General features: G+C 45.6%; 1 protein-coding gene across 7 annotated transcripts in view; it reads right to left on the bottom strand.

Moving 5' to 3' along the window:
• Positions 1–19,131, bottom strand: part of LOC147018866 (microsomal triglyceride transfer protein large subunit-like) — a 121,336-nt gene that overhangs the window by 86,239 nt on the left and 15,966 nt on the right. For 5 of the 7 annotated variants that reach the window (XM_085898968.1, XM_085898975.1, XM_085898971.1 and 2 more), the window contains 3 exons: positions 16,704–16,851; positions 15,135–15,200; positions 9,527–9,711 (listed from right to left, as the gene is read on the bottom strand). In XM_085898968.1, the coding sequence (XP_085755094.1) occupies positions 9,527–9,711; positions 15,135–15,200; positions 16,704–16,722 (270 nt within the window). In that variant the 5' untranslated portion in view covers positions 16,723–16,851. The remainder of the gene's footprint in view (positions 1–9,526; positions 9,712–15,134; positions 15,201–16,703; positions 16,852–19,131) is intronic. The other 2 variants (XM_085898973.1, XM_085898974.1) reach the window with 1 other exon arrangement.

Here is a 19,131-nt window from a genome sequence, read left to right as displayed (position 1 = left end):
GACAAGGGAGGTAATGGGTGATGAGGTGACTGAGTTGGCAGAGACACGGGAGATAGAGGGTGAATTGGACGGGGTTAAGGACGAGCACACACACACACGGAGGTAGTGGAGGATAATGGGGGTGAGCTGGCAGAATGTGTAGAGACCCGGTGCGAGCAGCTGGATAGCCTCCTCCAGGAATGAGGGGAGGAAGTATGCCCCCTTGAGGCGACTCACGACCAGGTGGGTCCGGTCGAGCTTCCCGGAGTTGAGGGGGCGAGTGCTGTTGACGGGTGCATGGAGAGCTTGGGGGGTATAGAGGCCCCAGAAACCCTTGGGGTGGCACGAATCCTCAGTGTGGTTACGAGTGTGGTCCCGGTGTGTGTGGTGTCGAAGTGTGTGTTTATAAGTGTGGCAAAGTGCATGCTGCAACGCGCACATAGCGTGGGTGCAAGGGCGTGTGTGAGAGCGACCGCGTGTGTGGCAAAGACCCCGTGTGTGGATGAGACCCCGAATGGGAGTGAAGCCCTGTGTGTGAGTGGTGTGGTTGCGAGTGTGCCAAAGTGCGTGCTTCCCAGCACGCCGTGCGGGAGTGAAGGGGTGTGTGTGACGGAGACCCCGTGCATGAGTGGAACCACGTGTGCACCAGAAAGGGCATGCAGGAACATGCAACCGCATGTCCCGGCATGAGTGTAATGGTGAGGTGTGTGAGCGTCATGGCATGCAGGAGTGTGTGTGTGTGTGTGTGTGTGTGTGTGTGTGTGTGTGTGTGTGTGTGTGTGTGTGTGTGTGTGTGTGTGTGTGTGTGTGTGTGTGTGTGTGTGTGTGTGTGTGTGTGTGTGTGTGTGTGTGTGGAATGGCGACGGAGACGGCGACAACTGAGGGACAAAAGCCAGGTAGCGGCCGTAGCTGGATTGGGGACCGCGCTGGGTTTACCCAGCAGCGAGAGCGAAGTTCGGGCCGTGCTTCTCACGAGACCGCCACGTGCACAGCTGTGGGAGTGAAAACCGGTCCGTAAACGCCAGCGGTGGATGTTGCCGATCCCGCGGACGGACAAAAGGTCGGCTGGATTACGGATTTGGACCAGATGGGTTCTCCACGCGAGTGTGTTTGTGAAGCTCCAACGAGTCGAGCACATGTGTTCATGTGGGGAACCCCTCGAAACGCGAGGCTTGCTTTGAATGCGCAGGGTGACGTCATGGCTGCACGTGTGGTTGGAATCCGGCAGGAGGGTGAATCCCTGCCGGATGGTGCCGTCCGAGAAGGGACGAGGTGCACGAACAGCTGCCATGACGTCACGGGGGAAAGCGTAGGTTGCGAGTTGCCTCGCTGGTGCACGCGCATTTAAAAAAAAAAAAAGCCTCGCTTCGGGTGAACAGGATTCCCTGGGCAGGGGGTGGAAGACCCCTGTGCAGGGCACAGGATACCACTAGTTAGGGGGAAGGGTTAGTATTAGTTAGACTGGCTTCATGGGGCAGGGGTAAGTCCTCATGGAGCCCGTGGAATGGATTAGTTAGAGGGATTGTAGTTTCGATTTAGGTTGGGAAATAGATTTATGGGAAATGATTTTTGAGGACAATGACAGACTTTGAGTGTGTAGAGGGGACGGAGCTTAACTACGTAGTGTTAAATGGAACGTGCTATAATGTAAGGGACGACGTGGGAGCACGAGTTAGTTCGGGGAAGGAGTGAGCAGAATGGCCGAGTTCAGTGATGGAGTGTGAGTTGAAGAGTGGAAAAGGTAATTGATGAGTGAGTGAGGCCAGCGGGTCTGTATGTATGGAGCGAATGTGGTATGCATGGTGCGATGAATGATTGGGGGGAGGAGTGACTCCCACCCAAGGGACCCCGGGGTCAGTATAGAGTGAGTTCGCTGGGTTAGTCAAATTGACAAAAATGGAGGTCGTTTTGTTGGTGGGAAAGTAGGCTTGATACCCGCTTGGAGGGGTGCAGGAGCCCTGTTGACAGGCTGGGTGCGTGGCTGCGAACGGTGGGTATTGCTGAGTGGGTCCCGCGGGCACCGGGCTAGTCGGCTGCGGTAGGCCAAGGGCCCATGGGGGGCCGGGATAGTGTAATGGGCATGGATGACCCGCTGATGCGGGCCCCGGGGGCGCCATAGGCCGCATGGGCAGTGTACTGGGCACGGGCGACCCTCGGAAAGGGGCCCGGGGCGCCAGCCTGCCACGTGAGCGTTTCATGGGAGTCGCCAGGGAGGGCACTCCCCGGTGTTTAGGGAGCTGGTAGGCTCGGAGGCAGTGTAGTGCCCAGGGGTGCCATCGTTGGGGAATCGGCAGAGGGTAGTTCCTGCCAAGGGAGCCACGTGTCCCAGCCGTGAGACCGTGTGAGGGCACAGAAAGAAAATTGTGGGGGGGCGAGGCCCGAAATTGTGAGGAGACCAACACAGGCGATGGGAATCTTGGTTGTTAGAACCAATAGTTTAAGCGAGAGGCGCTTGTTGAAAGCCCCGGGGTAGTTTAAGGAATAAATGTTAGGGTAGATAAGGAAGTGCACCCCTCCGCACAATCCATCCCTTCACTCTCGTTGTGGGCCGCTGGACCCACCTTGGGTAAAGATCGCTGAACTCCGAGGAGGCCATCCTGAGGCTTGAGTTGGGCCTCGACACAGGACGCCAGCTCTCCCTTATTCCCCTCCAGGAAGGGAACGTAGGGGTTGGGAGTAGGCTCGGAGACGTTAAGTTAGTCGAACAAGGACGATAAAGGGGGTTTGGAGAGGAATTCATAGTGGGGGAAATAAAAGTGAAAATAAAAACAAAAAAAATAAAAAAAATAAGTGGAGGCGAAATTGGGTTTTGACAAATTTAAGTATGGACAGAGACAGGCAAAGGCGATAGGTTGGGAGGGAGACAGTCAGGTAGGTCCGAGCCCGCCTTCTGAGTGGCCAGCACCACCGCACTTCCTCCACCAACCTCCATCTCAAGACAAGGTGCCGGCAACTTCATCGGCTGGCTGTTTTTCTTCAAGGCCTGTGCCGGCCACTCCATTTCATCTGCCGGCTGTGTTTGCTACAGCGGCCTTGTCACACCATGCCTTGCCTGCCCACCTTTGCCATCCATGCCTGCTGTCCTCGTCCATTTTGCCCCGTTCTGTTTTCCTTCCCCCCCCCCCCCTGTTCATTAGCATGTGCGCCAGGATCCTCGCGCAAATTGCAGGGACTGCCCTGATGGCAGCTGCAACACGGGACTGCACCGGCGGCCCGTGCACCGTTTGTTTGTTCACTGCATTCATTTTAAGAAGGGGGAGGCCTTGGACTGTGTGTGAGCAGCCTGGCTCCCTGCTAACTCCTGTTTTCTCCACAGAGTCCATCGATCCTGGGCCATGGGGTAGTGTAAAATTTGTAAGTTGTTAAGATGTAATTGTAAATGTGTTTTGCGCCCCCGGCATGTGAGTCTTAGCGCCGGCAATTTATTTAAGTCGTCTGTATGAGTGGGTTTGTTTAGTTAGTTACTCAGCCCATAGGTTATTTATTTTGGGGACACGAATACACTGAATGTCGCACTCAGGGATCCAAAGGTAAAATGTATTAGGGGAGAACTACACATGATGGCACATGAAAATTCGACGACTCGGGACGAGTCTGTAAAAAAGGGAGGGGGTAGTGTTACGGCTGTGGAAATTCGCAATACACCATAAAGGGTCCTTAGATCAGTTATGACGCTAAGTTTATGTGGAGATAGTTCCCCACCGTTGTTTAAAGGGAATTCTTCGTTTTCTAGAATTCTAGAACTCTTTGAGATAGCCGTTTTTCTTTATTACCTTCGCGAACTTTGTTGCGAAGGTTATGTTTTTATCGCTGTCTATTTATTTATTTATTTATTTGTGAATATGTGTGTTTGTTTGTTTGTTTGTTATTCGCATAACTCCAAAAGTATTGAACTGAATCGCAGCAAATTTGGTGGGATGATTGGTTATTATCCAAGGACCATTTGATTAGATTTTGGGAGCGATCGGGTCAAAGGTTAAGGTCAAGGTCATGAAAAGGTCAAAATAGTCTATTAACCATAGCGCGGTCAATTTGTATCCAATTTGCATGCAACTAATGCCAAAATGTTCAGAATTCACTGCCCCATCTTGTGATATGTGACATGACACAATGACGTAATAACCCTTATTAGCGGTTGGGAGTCAAAGGTCGGGGGGGGTGACGACATTGCAAAATGTGCTGTTTTAGTCATAACACGGTCAATTCTTATCCGATTTGCATGAAACCAACACCAAAATGTTGACTGTTCTGTTCCCCACACTCTAATACCAATTACAAAATTAAGAGTACAAAGGTCAATGTCGTGGTCATGAAAAGGTCAAAATGGTCATTTTGCCAGAGTGCGGTTGATTTTTATCCAATTTGCATGCAACCAATGCCAAAATGTTGTGAATTCAATGCCCAATCTTGTGATGTGTACGATATGGCACAATGACGTCATTACCTTTGTTAGCGGTTTGGGTCAAAGGTCAGGGGGGTCAACGACCTTTATTATCATAACGCGGTCAATTCTTATACAATTTGCATGTAAGTAGATTCAAAATGTTTAGAATTCAATTCCCTATCCTGTGATGTGTACTATTTGACAGTGACTTTATTGGTGAGTTTAAAGCATTGGAGTGGGGGGGCGGGGGTGTCACTGAAGTTATTTCTTATAATGTGACCAGTTGTCATCAGATTGACTTGACACCGACACCCAAAAAGGTCAGGGAGTTCATACAGAAATTGTACAATGTACGTGAATCAGTGTCAAACAGCAGGAAATTTAATGTTTTTAAGCCATCATAACACATATGAGATGGTAGATGTGGTATGGGATTAAATACCCTCACAATCAACGGTTTCTGGGGAGGGGGAGGGGGCAAAATGTAGCGTTGGCGAAGGTATGCGCTCCACTGAGTGCCCGTTCTAGTCTACTGTTATTTTGAACAAACCTCCACGCAAGCAACAAGCCGCGTTGAAAACCGTCGAACGAAAAAGGAAACCAAAAGAGTTCCGATGGGCGCGCGGATTTTTCCCGCCTGTTTCTCCGAGGAGTGTGACGGAGGCAGGGGGAGGGCAGGTCGCCGCTGATTGGTGGAGGAACAGCGCGAGGCGGTCGGGGTGAGGGAATGCCCCTTTTCGGGAACCTTCTCGAAGGGAGGTGGAGCCAGAAGCGGGGTGGGGCGAAGGGCGAAGCCTCAGATTATAAAAGGGCGGACGCGCACAAGGCTCGCTCTCTCTCTGGTCCATGAGCTCTCGCCCTGTGGGCCATCATCCTTCCTCTCTCTCTCTCTCTCTCTCTCTCTCTCTCTCTCTCTCTCTCTCTCTCTCTCTCTCTCTCTCTCTCTCTCTCTCTCTCTCTCTCTCTCTCTCTCTCTCTCTCTCTCTCTCTCTCTCTCTCTCTCTCTGGTCCATGAGCTCTCGCCCTGTGGGCCATCATCCGCTCTCTCTCTCTGGTCCATGAGCTCTCGCCCTGTGGGCCATCATCCACTCTCTCTCTGGTCGATGAGCTTTCGCCCTGTGGGCCATCATCCGCTCTCTCTCTCTCTCTCTCTCTCTCTCTCTCTCTCTCTCTCTCTCTCTCTCTCTCTCTCTCTCTCTCTCTCTCTCTCTCTCTCTCTCTCTCTCTCTCTCTCTCTCTCTCTCTCTCTCTCTCTCTCTCTCTCTCTCTCTCTCTCTCTCTCTCTCTCTCTCTCTCTCTCTCTCTCTCTCTCTCTCTCTCTCTCTCTCTCTCTCTCTCTCTCTCTCTCTCTCTCTCTCTCTCTCTCTCTCTCTCTCTCTCTCTCTCTCTCTCTCTCTCTCTCTCTCTCTCTCTCTCTCTCTCTCTCTCTCTCTCTCTCTCTCTCTCTCTCTCTCTCTCTCTCTCTCTCTCTCTCTCTCTCTCTCTCTCTCTCTGGTCCTGAAGCCCCTTCTGCCCTTCAGTCTTTTCTGGTTTGGTCGTGGGTCGTGAAAGCACCAGCGCAACGCCGGAGAGAGCTCGCTGACCATGCCAGGGGCCCGAGGTCTGGCGCGGCTACGCAAGGCCATGGGGAGTCGACGTAGCGCCCTGCCCACCGTCGCGCCACGAGGGCACAGGTAAGACCCTTCGGCCTCGTGGGCCTGGCCGATCGACCAGGTTCCACGCCATTCGGTCCACGGACCCTGTCTGCCACCCTTGTCTGTGAGGGTGGCCATTTCTTGCTTTTGGATGACTGCAGTGGCGCCGTGTCTCTGTGAAGTAAACTTGCCTTAGTAACGGTGCATGTAAATTGATCTTTGCTTGTAGTCGGTAGTAGTACTTTCTATTTGTTGCTTGAACATTGCATGACTGCCTTACTTGTGTTGTGTGTGTAATAATAAATGTCCTTGTGTGCAACGTATCCCGTTCGTCGCGTCCTCCTTTCACCACATTGAAAGTGCCATCTTGCATCGTGGAATGAGTAGTGGGTTTTAAACACCCGATAATTAATCTGAACCGTCGAGGTCGGCGATAACACCGCTCGGTTATCCCTGTAGCACGGAATGAACCGCTCAAGCGGTTCGTGTCCTAAGCCGACCTGCGGCGGGATGCAACCCCTCCGTAGGTTACCCGCACGGGTATTTAGGTATATCGACATTCGGCGATTCACCCTATTTCGCGCGGGTAGAATGCAGACTGGGTTGTGGTGAGGTTAAACCCCCACCCGTGACTGGCTCCTGGCGGTATTTCCAGGAGGGTCACGACTGAATTGTCCGTCCGGTGGGCGATGCGGCTGCGATTAGAGTTACGCAATCGCTCGCACGCCAAGCGGGCCAGAATTCGTAACAATATAATCAGAAAGGCTGTCGACATAAGAGATGGCCTTTCTGATTATATACCTCATAATGTACCACATAATGACAAAACCTACCAAATACCCCAATGCGGCAAAGTGGAATTTTTGTTTCTTAGAAATGTTTACAAATCAATTAAAAATGAAAAGCTGAAATGTCTTGCATCAATATGTATTCAACCCTTTTCAATGACACTCCAAATTGAGCTCAGGTGCATCCAATTTCCTTTGATCATCCTTGAGATGTCTCTACAACTAGATTGGAGTCCAGCTGTGGCCAATTAAATTGATTGGACATGATTTAGAAAGAAACATACCTTTCTATACAATATCCCACAGTTGACAGTGCATGTCGGAGGAGAAACTCTGCCGTGAAATCCAAGGAACTGTCTGTAGAACTCCGCAGATAGAATTATGAGGTGGTATAGATCTGGAGAAGGGTATAAAACAATTTATATAGTGTTGAAAGTTCCCAAGAGCACAGTGAGCTCCATCGTTAGGAAATGGAAAGAATATGGAATGACCCAGGCTCTTCCTAGAGCTGGCTGTCTGACCAAACTGAGCAACTGGACAAGAAGGACCTTGATCAGGGATGTGAACAAGAACCCAATGACCACTCTGACAGGACTACAGCATTCCTTGGCTAAGATGAGAGAACCTGCCAGAAGGACAACAGTCTCTGCAGCATTTCACAAATCTAGGCTTTATAGGAGAGTGGCCAGACAGAAACCACTCCTGAGGAAGAGGCACATGACAGCACGCCTGGAGTTTGCAAAAAGGCACGTGAAAGACTCTGAGAGGATGAGGTAAAAGATTCTGTGTTCTGATGAGACGAAAATTGAACTCATTGGCCTGAATGCAAAGCGCTACGTCTTGCAGGAACCGAGCACAGCTCATTACCCACCTAACACCATCCCGAAGTGAAACATGGTGGTGGCAGCATCATGCTATGGGGATGCTTTTCAGCAGCATGGACTGGGAGACTTATACGGATAGAGGGAACAATGAATGGAGACAAATACAGCCAAATCCTTGAGGAGAGCCTACTTCAGAGTGCAAAAGACCTTACACTGTGGCAAAGATTTATGTACCAACAGGTCAATGACCCCAAGCATTCAGCAAAAACAGCACTGTAATGGATTCCAATAAAGAATGTGAAAGCCCTTGAGTGGCCCAGCCAAAGGCCAGACTTGAATCCCATTGAGAATCTGCACAAAGACTTGAAGAAGGCTGGTCACCGATGCTCCCCATCCAACTTGACAGAACTTGAGCAAATCTGCAAGGAAGAATGGGAGAAAATCCCCAAATCTAGATGTGCAAATCTGATACAGACATACCCAAGACATGAAGCTGTAATCGCTGTCAAAGGCACTTTGACAAAGTATTGGCTCAGAGGGTGTTGAATATTTATGTAAATTAAACATTTCAGCCTTTCATTTTTTTTTTAAAAATTACAAAAACATGTTTTCACTTTGGCATTATGGGTATATTTTGTAGATCAGTGACAAGATATTTTAATTTATCCATTTTAAATTCAGGCTGTAACACAGCAAAATGTGACAAAACTCAAGGGGTGTGAATACTTTCTGAAGGCATTGTAGATCACATACAAATAGAGCAGACATTAAAAAGACACAAATGGCACACAGCAATATAGTAGTACACAGGGATAACGAGGAAGTGAATGAAAATGAGGAAGTTAGTTCAGCCACGAAAATAAAGTTGCACATATGAGCATAGACTGGGAGCAATATGTCATGTATGATAAATATATGACAACCAGTGATAGTGTTTTAGCCAATGAAAAAACCTGTGCCGTTCTAATCTATGTACAGAGCGTCGGTGCTGCCGAAGCAGTTTCTTGGCAACTGTTATGCTAGGTTGTTTATCATTACCTTCCCAGTGTTGTTTGTCCCTGCCCTATCCTTTGAAATGCTGAGCGTCAAGTAAGGAAGCAACACATACCATTTTTTGAATAAAAGTCTTTGGTAGGACTCGGTTGTTCAAACCACTGACCTCCCAGGCTCAGAGCAGACACACTAACCATTACACCACCGAGTCTGGTAGCCAATAAAAAGTTACTGCTGAATCAGCCAAAGAAAGCAGGTGTAGTTAGAGAGTGCTTGCATGGGTGTTTAATTGGTTTGGTAGGTACGTCATATGATGATCCAGACAGGTTATGGATATAAGGCCTACAAGATTGTGTGGCTTTGCATTAACACGTTTTCTTGCTCACAGTATAGTCGGGCACTATTACAGAAAAGTGACACAAGGAAACAGACACACTAGAGGTCAATAAAGCAATCAAATGCAATGTCTTTGATTACTATGATAATGGAACGACATTTATACAATGAAATCACAGAGGGATCATTTATGTAACCATGATAAAGTCCAGAAAATGTGCTGATTTTCACTGCCAAAGTTTGCCGGTTATTTTCAGAAGTGAATAATGATGTATCATATTGAAAAGCTCCCAGGAATCAAATTTGTGGAGTGTATCAGCCAATTCAGGCTAATCAGAAAACTCAAAGTAACTCAGTCTTATCATGCTGCCACTAAAGAAACAGATGCATCAATTTGGCCATGCCCCTCCCAGTTTATCCACAACAAATAAACTAACATTATTTTTGTGTATTTTCAATGAAATGAGTAATACCAATTTAAACTGTCTGAAAAGAACAAATCCTGACAAGCAATACATTTGACTATAAGTGAATTAACACTCCACACTTTATGATGTTAACGTTAAAGTTACGTTGAAGACCACTCACCATAAGTCGAAGTAGTTTGCCCCCTTCCTCTGTCTCTCCATCCCACAACCCAGCAACATCAACCCGTGCTTCCAGCTGCAAGTCAGTGTTCCTTGGGGTATATCCATTTTGGGTTGTGACTACAGCTGTTTTATAGTAGTAGCTTCTTGTCTCTCCACGACTTGGAACTAGATGATCCCATGAGTCTGGAAAGTAAAGTTGATGGAAAAAGACATGCTGCATTTTCCATCCATGTTTTTGCTTTATTCACTTTAATAAATTTCACCAACTCTGCTTCTTTTTCACATGAACCAAACAGTGGGATCCTGAAAAAAAAACATGTTTATGTGAGTTACACGGGTACCCCAAGATATTTAAAATTAGTGTTTGAATTTCATAATACATGACGAGATTCATGGTACCATTGTGGTAATCACAGCCGTGCAAAACTGTGCATCAAAGCACAGAAATGCATTCAGTACGAAACATGTTTGAAACAGTCAACGTCATTCAAACATATTTGCCTTGTTGTTGCTTCATATGTAGCCTGTGGCTGCTGAATGCATCATTTTCTGGAAGCATGGCTGTGCCACTGATGCAGTATCCCTGTTAGCAGCAAGCTGGTACTCATTTGGCCAACCTTGGAAGGATGACAGGCTGAGTCAACCTGCCTCATGTTCTTTCAACAGCACAACAGGAGCTTGAACTCAAAACCCTAAGACTTTAGCCAGCCACCTTAACCATTTTAACTAATAAGCCAGCACCAGGCTTATTTGGCTTGATGTTTCTTCTCCGAAACAAAACAGTTTTTATTTATTTACATAAACTATACATAATGGAATGTGTTTGTATGTATGTAAGTCTGCTCTCTACCCATTGGTTGGACAGCTGGCCTGATGCTCCCCACAATTGTAACCTAAACAAAAACAAAAACATATAGTACGTCCACCATTTTGGAAGCCTAGCCTAACATCACATGTAAACCAAAGACATCTTCGGAAATGTCGTATTCACAATCGCCATGCCCTCCCTATAAGTTTTCTTTTCAGTGTAAAACGATCTAAGTGATTGTTAAAAGGACCATCAAAAATCGAAAGGTTGGAGCCGAGAGGCGTCATTCTGGGCCTTGTGAAGGCGACAGTAGACATAGGCCTCAACTCATGTCAGACTATGGCCCTCTCTATTTAAACTATCTGAGTTACATAACCATGATGTATTATATATGCACATAAGCACTGAGCAGGTTTTTGCTCCATATGTAACTCAGGTTATTTTTATTTTCGTGAGCAATTGAGGCGGCGGTCTGTTGCCTATACACCATCCAAATAAAGGGATGTGTCAGAAGAACATGTTGAATGCCTGAAACAAGATTGCCCGTAGGACAGGTACTCTGCTAGTAGTGGTAGATAAATGGTTGAATATATGAAATAATATGCGCAATGAGGAGGAGTGCAGTGTTAGATCTCTTTTTACTTAATGATCTGAATATGATGGAGGAGGTGAAGGAAGGAAAGCATTTAGAGACAAGTGACCATAACATCATTTATATGTGCAAAGATTCTGTCAAGAGTTAGAGTTTGTTCAAGATAGTAAAGTATAAGGCTCTTATATTTCAGGAAGGCAAACGATGAGGATATGAGGAAAGAGGTGACCCAGATAGGGATGAACTAACAAGATGGCGAACAGCCTCAAACAAAATGAAAACCTTCATATGGAGTAATATGCATCACAAGTATATTCCAGTGAAGTATTAGGCGAGAAGCAGAAAGACATCAGGATGGCTGAGCATGGAGCTAAGGATTGCCATTGAGGATGAGCAAAATGCATTCCATCTATCCATCCATCCATCCATCCATTCATCCATTGGGACCATACTCTGTGCAGAGCAATGGTGCTACCTAAGCAGTCTCCTTGGCTATTGGAGAGGTCACCACTCCAATACAGGATACCAGAAAGCTGGCACTCATACTTGCCAACCTCAGAAGGATAACAGGCAGAGTCAACCCCACCTGGTATTAATTCAACAGCAGAGTGGGATTTGAACTCAGGATCCTTGGATCCCAAGCCACCAGCCTAACCATGAAGACAACACCAAGCATAGAATGCATTCATTACGTATAAAATAGCAGGATTGGAGTCTGACTTGGATCAGCATAGGAATAAACAGAAGGTAGTAAAGAAAACATAGCTAGGCAAGCCAAAAGAGAATATGAGAAGGATAGACTGAGAATATTAAAGAGAACAGCAAGACATTTTTTTCATTGCAAAAGAGGTAAAGAACAGCTTAAGATAAACATGGCCCCATTGAAGGATAGCACAGGGCAATTGGCTGGAGATGAAAGTGAGATGGCAGGCTTACTAAATAGTTGTTTTGCTTCAACATTCACACAAGAGCACTCAGTGGAATTGCCAGTAGCTGAGAGAATCTATCTTGGGGCTGAGGAAGGGCTTTTAGAGAAGTTCCAGGTAGGAGTGGAGGATGTTGGAATGTAACATTCATTGCACCAGACATGACAAGGGATCAAAGGATGAAAAGTAAAATATTAGGAGAAGAATTCAAAAGAAGAAGAGAGGAAGGAGAAGAAAACTTGGTGATTCATGGAGGTAGGATTGATACAATGAGACTAAGACACAATGTTAACAGAAACCAGAGGGTAAGGCCTAGGTCACATTTGCCACGGCGGCCGTGGGGTCTCCAAAATCTGTGGCCACTAGCAATTATACGGCGGCCGCAGTATTTCCACGGTCACACAATGTAGCAGTCACATATGTTTTTATTTTTCGGGTAGCCGCACGGTGTATTTATAAATTGTGGAGACCGAAAACGTGGGGGTGTCATACGGTTTTTGATTTGATGTCGCACGGTGACCTTAGGGCGTCGCTGCGGCAGCCATAGAATTTTCAAGGCAGACGCAAGGTACCCGCAAGGCGACCGCAGGGGGGCCCTAAGGCGAATGTGCGGCCAGACGCACGGTAACGAGTGGGTATATATACCAGTTCTTTTTTTTACTGAAATAAAAATATACCAGTATATATATAATTGAATATACTATAACTATAATATACCGTGGTGCCCCCAGAATCCGAACACCCCATTGTTTGAACAAATTGGAATCCGAACAATTTTTTCAAGAAAATTTTGCCCTAAAAACCTAATACATTTTAAAAAACCGAACACAACGTAGCGTTCATGTTTGTTCACTTTCTCCCCCACCTGTTCGAGCTGCATCTTCGCGCTTTGTTCATTCAGTTCGTCGCTGGAAGTCCTCGTGAAAGCATCTCTCGTGTGTCGATCGATACTTTAGGCCTCAGTCACATTTGCTCTACGGCGAGGATACGGCAGCCGTACGCCCTCTGAATTGACAGAAACGTGCAGTGGCCGCAGAGAAACTGAGGTGGCCTCAGGGTGGCCTTACGCCGTATGGCTATATTTTACAGGTCGTAAGGTCGCTGTGGAATTATAACGCGGAGTTATAACTTTTTTCATTTCTACGTTCGCCGTAGAAATTCGACAAGCCGAAACAAAAGAACTGGTTAAAAAAAATAAAAAAAATAAAAATTAACCCATTCGTTACCGTCCGAGCTCTCCATGAGCAGCGTTCGAGATGCTGCTAAAAACATGTGTGACCGTGGAAATACTGCGGCCGCTTTATAATTGCTAGTGCCCATACATTTTGTAGACCCTCCGGCCGCCGAGCCAAATGTGACTTAGGCCTTACCTCGTGTTTTCACCTTCATTTGTGATGTTTGTTTTTTAATCCTCTTGTGGTTTAATTAATAACAAAAAAGCAATCCGATCACGTGGTGTGATGGACTGTCGGGCAAGGATTGAATTTCACAGCAAAACCAGTTGTAATTTAGAATATCCATGATTACGTCAGCCCGATGCGTTTGATGAAAGTGATTGTGGTTCTGCGGGCATCATGTTTGATGAGCTGCCCTGGGGGGGGGGGGGGGGGCAGCGCTCTCGCAGAGTGCGCGAGCGATTGGAACCCAGGCCGGAGCTCGAGCCTGTGTGGACCTTTGGATGTGGTGATTGTACCAGTTTACATACAATACACCGCCACTGAAGGTCATTTATTCATCTTATTTTACCTTAAACATGGGTAATTTCAGTTGAAAGTGTCTCGAAAGTGCGTTTTCTTTGGGTCCACGAACGGATTAATTCACTTTCCATTATTTCTTATTGGGAAAATATTTTTGGAATCCGAACTTTTTGCAATCCGAACAGCCTCCTGGAACTAATTAAATTGGGATTCTGGGGGCACCACGGTATGGGCAAACAACTATACTCCGATCTCTAGCGGTAGCGCACGGTGGACGCACGGTCGACGCAGACTGCCACGGAGGCCGTACGTAAGTGCACGGCGGGCGTAGGGGAACCGTGCATCGACCCTGCATTGCCCGCAGGTAGTCACACAGACTGCAAGGCCACCGTACGGCGACCGTGTAAATAGTGCAGCCGCCGTAATTTTTTGGGGGTTGGGAAAATTCATTTTTCATTGAGAAGAGCTTACGACAGCCGCACGAATAACGCAAGCCCACCATACGCCCTACGTACGGTCGACGTGGAACACATCTATGTCATAGCTTGGGTTGTCGAATTGCTACGGCGAACGTAGAAATGAAAAAAAGTTATAACTCCACGCTATAATTCCACGGCGACCCTACGGCCTGTAAAATATAGCCAAACGGCGTAGGGCCTCCCTGAGGCCACCTCAGTTTCTCTGCGGCCGCTGCACGTTTCTGTCAATTCAGAGGGCGTACGGCCGCCGTATCCTCGCCGTAGAGCAAATGTGACCTAGGCCTAAACAAGACTAGAGATGACTGGAAAAACAAGGAATCCAAATAGAAAATGAAGGAACTGACAAAAACGTATTAAAAAATAACGGAGAGGATTATGCCAGTCAACAAATCAACAAATAAAGATGAGGACGAGGATAATAGGAGGATGGCGAGGACGAGGACGTCAATAAATAAAGTTAATTTTAATGTCACAAAAAGTGCATGTGTGTAATACAATTCTATTATGTACTCTATTGCAGGGGCAAGGCCGCAAGGGTGTCATTTGTTGGTCACTAAGTACCTGACTTCGATACCACATGCGGCGCTAGTATTCGTCCTGTAAAAATTGCTACACAGCAACAGGATTCATCGGGTTTTTGCAGAGTTAAGATGTCAAACCATGTAACATACTTCGGAGAATGACTGCACAATATGGCACGAACTATATGACAGTAAAAAGTAACCTGCTCATTGTGAAATACACCGTGATATCTTTAACATCCACCAACTATTGCTCACAGATGGGACACTCAGCTTAATGACCACCCAAAGGGATGACACACTTTGTGATGCAACATGAAGCACTAATCTGACAGTTTATCATCAGGTCGAGAATCAAACCCAAATAGAGGCAAGTTCATGACCGCCGCACCATCTTGATGGATATTGCTTATGCGATGTAAAGACGAAATATTGTGTAAATTAAACTTACCGTGTTGCAACAATGATGCAACGCACATCAACGACGATGCTGGTTTATCATTGCGGTTTAAAATATTCTGTCATTATTATACAAATAGCACAACTGAGAAGAGTAATGAAGGTACAAAATACAGAATCCCACCTTCAGGGCTGGCACATATCTTCGAGAGCAGCACAATGTAGCATGTGGAATAGAGCACCAGCTGAACTGCCATAGAGAGGGAGAGGAGAGAGAGATATTCAAAGAAAACAACACCAAGGGGAAGTGTAGAGAGAAAGAGAGAAAGAGAAGGAGAGTTGGGGGTAAGGTAACGCTTTGAGGAAGAGGGTGGAGGGAGTCAGCAAATAATATCCAGACACAGGTCACAGTGTCCTGAAAAGATAGAGAGGTTTACGCAAAGTTCAGTCTACAAGTGGTTAATGAGGTATGTTTTAGTTTAACATGCAGTTATCTAATTTTTTGCTATTACTGTATATACAGTAATATATACAGTAATTATATACAGTAATAGCAAAAAATTAGATAACTGCATGTTTTGAGGCATTCTTTCCTCCAAAATGATCTATGATACATTGGAATGTGGCAAGCTCAAACAAGCCATTAACAATGGTGAGATGGATTGTTGTCGAGCCAGTATGTGATTAAACATGTGAAGGTGACTTGCTATAGCCACAATTTTAAGAAGTAGATGAAGTTTTCACAAGTTGAGAAAAAAGAGGATTAAAAAAAATACAGCAAATCCAACAAGATGAATGCCGACTAAAATAGAACAAACAAGTGCACAGACAATAAAAATTCAATTTAACAGAAACATGTGAGACAAATATTACAACTATCTGATGCAGCATGCTCATGGAAGAGATCTCCATTGACAACCTTCAATTTGAATTGTTTCATCGATATCTCTCTCTTGAATTCTGGAAGTTGGGAAAATAAAACAAACCAATAGCGAAGAAATTTTGTAGATGGTGAAGAGGAGCCAAATCAATTTGCAATGCCTGTCTACTCTAAAACTATACAGCACTGCACAAAAAATTCTAACATTTGATTGTTTAACATCATTAATTTAACAAAGGGCCAAGGAAGCCCATTAAAAGATCAAATCAATCAATCAAATGCACCGGAGCGTCGGTGCTGTACAAATAATCTCTGGGAAAGGGTTATACTGGGTGGTTTGCCATTGTCTTCCCAGCTTCAGGGCAAGAATTTGTAATTTGTTAAGGGTGCTGGTGATAACTCACCTGCTTTTCGCGAAAGATACCGTGGGATCTTTAAGATCTACCAACGGCCAGTGCTAGATAAACCTGCTGTTGGCTTAGTGGTTAGGGTGGCTGGCTTGGGATCTTAGGGTCCTGAGTTTGAGCCCCAGTCAGTGGTTGAATTAACGCCAGGTGGGGTTGACTCAGCCTGTCATCCTTCCAAGGTTGGTGAAATGAGTACCAGTGTACTGGTAAAAGGGGCATTGCTTCAGCGGCACAGCTGTGCCCTCAGCAAATGATGCTACCTGAAGCCATGTGCTGCATATGAAGGAGGAGGACGAGTGCTCGGAGACATGTCCTTCGGCTCAAGGGCATTCGAATGTGTGCTCGCACAAAATTTTGTGAAGATCAATGACTATGCTCAAAAGGTATGGATTCATAAGTGAAACATTGATGTATAATGGACAGAAGAGAGAGGGTAAGTAAAGTGAGGACGACACTTTGCTCTCACATAAAATCAAACTGCTCATTGGGCCCTTTTGTGAAGAGTGGTGGAACAGCCGGTCCTCCTGTCCTCATACGATCGTCTGGGATGGCACAGCCACTCAGAGTTCACACGGCAAGGAAAAAACCTCTCTCGGATGCAAGGAAAACCTGATCTGCTCAAAAGGAACAACAAAGAAGATTTAATCTCTCAACCGGTGTCGAATATGCCAGTGGCTTTGTAAAGCGGTGCAGACACCCACTTGTAAAGTTGTGCAGAAACCCACTGTTAATGCAGCGGCTCTTAAGTTGCATAATAATGTTCAGCAGCCTAACCCACTTCAGCGGATCCCAGTTCAATGCCTTCTCCTGCTCCAACGTAGCTGCAGTCCCACTCAGCTCCAGCACAGCTCCAACTCTGGCTACATTCCTGCAGCTGTAGCACCACTATATGTGTTTTCTCTCATCACAGCAGTGCTTTGACCTTCTCTAAAAGAGTCTAAATTGTTTGAAAGGGCCTAATTATGAAAGAAATAAAAAGTTTAACACCTGCTTCCTCATATTGTACTGCTGCACCACGATTTTCATATCCACTTCCATATCTCGATGAAGTTCAGTTGAGCCATTATGGATTAAAAAAAAAAAGTCAAATCAACAAATTTTTTTCATCGTAAAATGTAGTTGTTGTATTGTATATATTACAGTTAAATAAACAGCACACTACAACATATTATATCTGATTGCTCTGGCCTCCATGCAACAGTTACCACACATATCAGCTACACCGATCAAAAGTAGAGAAGTTAACCAGTGAAACTGTCACAATAATCCTCTCAGTTCCTGTACTATGTGCTGGAACGTTTGCACTGTGGTTATTTGAGCAAGAAAAATGTCTTGTCTTGTTCTGAAAGAAAGTTGTATCTGAGAGTAAAGGTCAGGAAGTTATTCATAACCTTAAATTTTCAACATAAGTAGGATTTAAAATGGTGAAATAATGACAACTTTCCCCTCACATTATATGTTATACTTCGATGAAAATACATTACTTTAATTTTTTTTTAATTACATATGATAAAATCACAAATTGATCTTAAAAACGTAGAGCGATGCATGGTTTTGGTCTTTTTTTTTTGTGATGCTTTCATATCATATATGGCAATTCAAACAAGAGTTGTTTCCTAGTATTATGATAATGATTAAGGACTAGAAATAATTGTGAAAATTCAAGTGATACAGTGCCTTGCTTGACAACTGTAACACCACCAGTCCGTTCACAGGAATGCGCTTTGCAAAGAGTCAACGGCAATGAAGCAGTTTCTAGGAAGACATTACACTGGTTGGTTTGCCATTGCTCTTCCAAGTGGTTGTCATGGTTAGGGTTAGAATGTGGCCAGGGTACCAGCACACACGATGGCCTACTCATTTTGAATGGTACAGTGGCGTCTTTAACATCCACCAGCGAATGGAAGCAGATGAGACACTCAGCTTAACATCCATCCAGCAACAGCACACTCATTGATGCAGACCATCTTTGCAACTCACCAGGGCGATAGTTTATAGTCAGGTCAGGAACCAACCCCAAATTATGCAGCTCAAAGGCAAGAAATAAATTTGTTACCAAAATGTGCACTGAAAAATATCCAAGCAACATCATCAATCATTGGTACTTTAGCATATTATATTTTCACTAATCTATTTATTATTGTCCCCTACTTTATATTGGCTCCCAATGGACTGTTATGCCAATGGAGTGACATTGAAAATAAGCTCTCAAAGTGTGGAAAATACTCCAATGGGTCAGCGTCTCAAACAACCTCTGACAGTCTAGCCTCGCACCGGCTTTTTCGTGGCAGAGTTTGCTTGCAGAGGTGAAAGGTGAATCGCTGGCACCATAAAACCATTTTACTTCTGGAAGATGGGGCGCATTAGCCTTGGTAGGAAGCTCATCGAGGAGAAGGAAACTGAATCAAAATCCGCCTCTGCCTTGCAGTTCAGGTTTTAAAACCAAAGGCAAATGGTTTAATGGGGTAAAGGCAGCAATATTTCTTAAAGGAGGTGGTGTTTGCATTCACTAACCCATTGGTCACCCTTGGACAAGGTGTGCTACTCCATTTTAGCCTCCTGATCTGGGTTACGTGAAGCCATGGCAGCAGGTGGTGGATGGCCATGGAGGCAGCTGACACATATTGCCAGTCATGGCTACATGGCGTTGATGCGAGGTAGAGGACTATCTCTCTCTCATGGAGAACAATGGCTAGGATCACCCATCTAGTAGAGATATTGCATGGAAAAAGGCAATAGCAAAGCATTTCCGTACATGCCAATAAAATAATCATAATCAGAAATCCAAGAGATGGAGCCAGATGATGAGCGCCCCAGGTTTGAAAACACCCGAATGGCAACTGGGTAAGAATAAAGTGTTTTATTGAGTAGGACTGGCCATTCTGATGGAACTG

This window comes from Eptatretus burgeri, chromosome 10 (assembly GCF_056783735.1).
Source record: "Eptatretus burgeri isolate ZD-2024b chromosome 10, Ebu_testis_v1, whole genome shotgun sequence".
Classification (NCBI taxonomy): domain Eukaryota; kingdom Metazoa; phylum Chordata; class Myxini; order Myxiniformes; family Myxinidae; genus Eptatretus; species Eptatretus burgeri.
The sequence above is the reverse complement of the archived record's forward strand: the minus strand, read 5'-3'. Positions and strand labels throughout refer to the sequence as shown.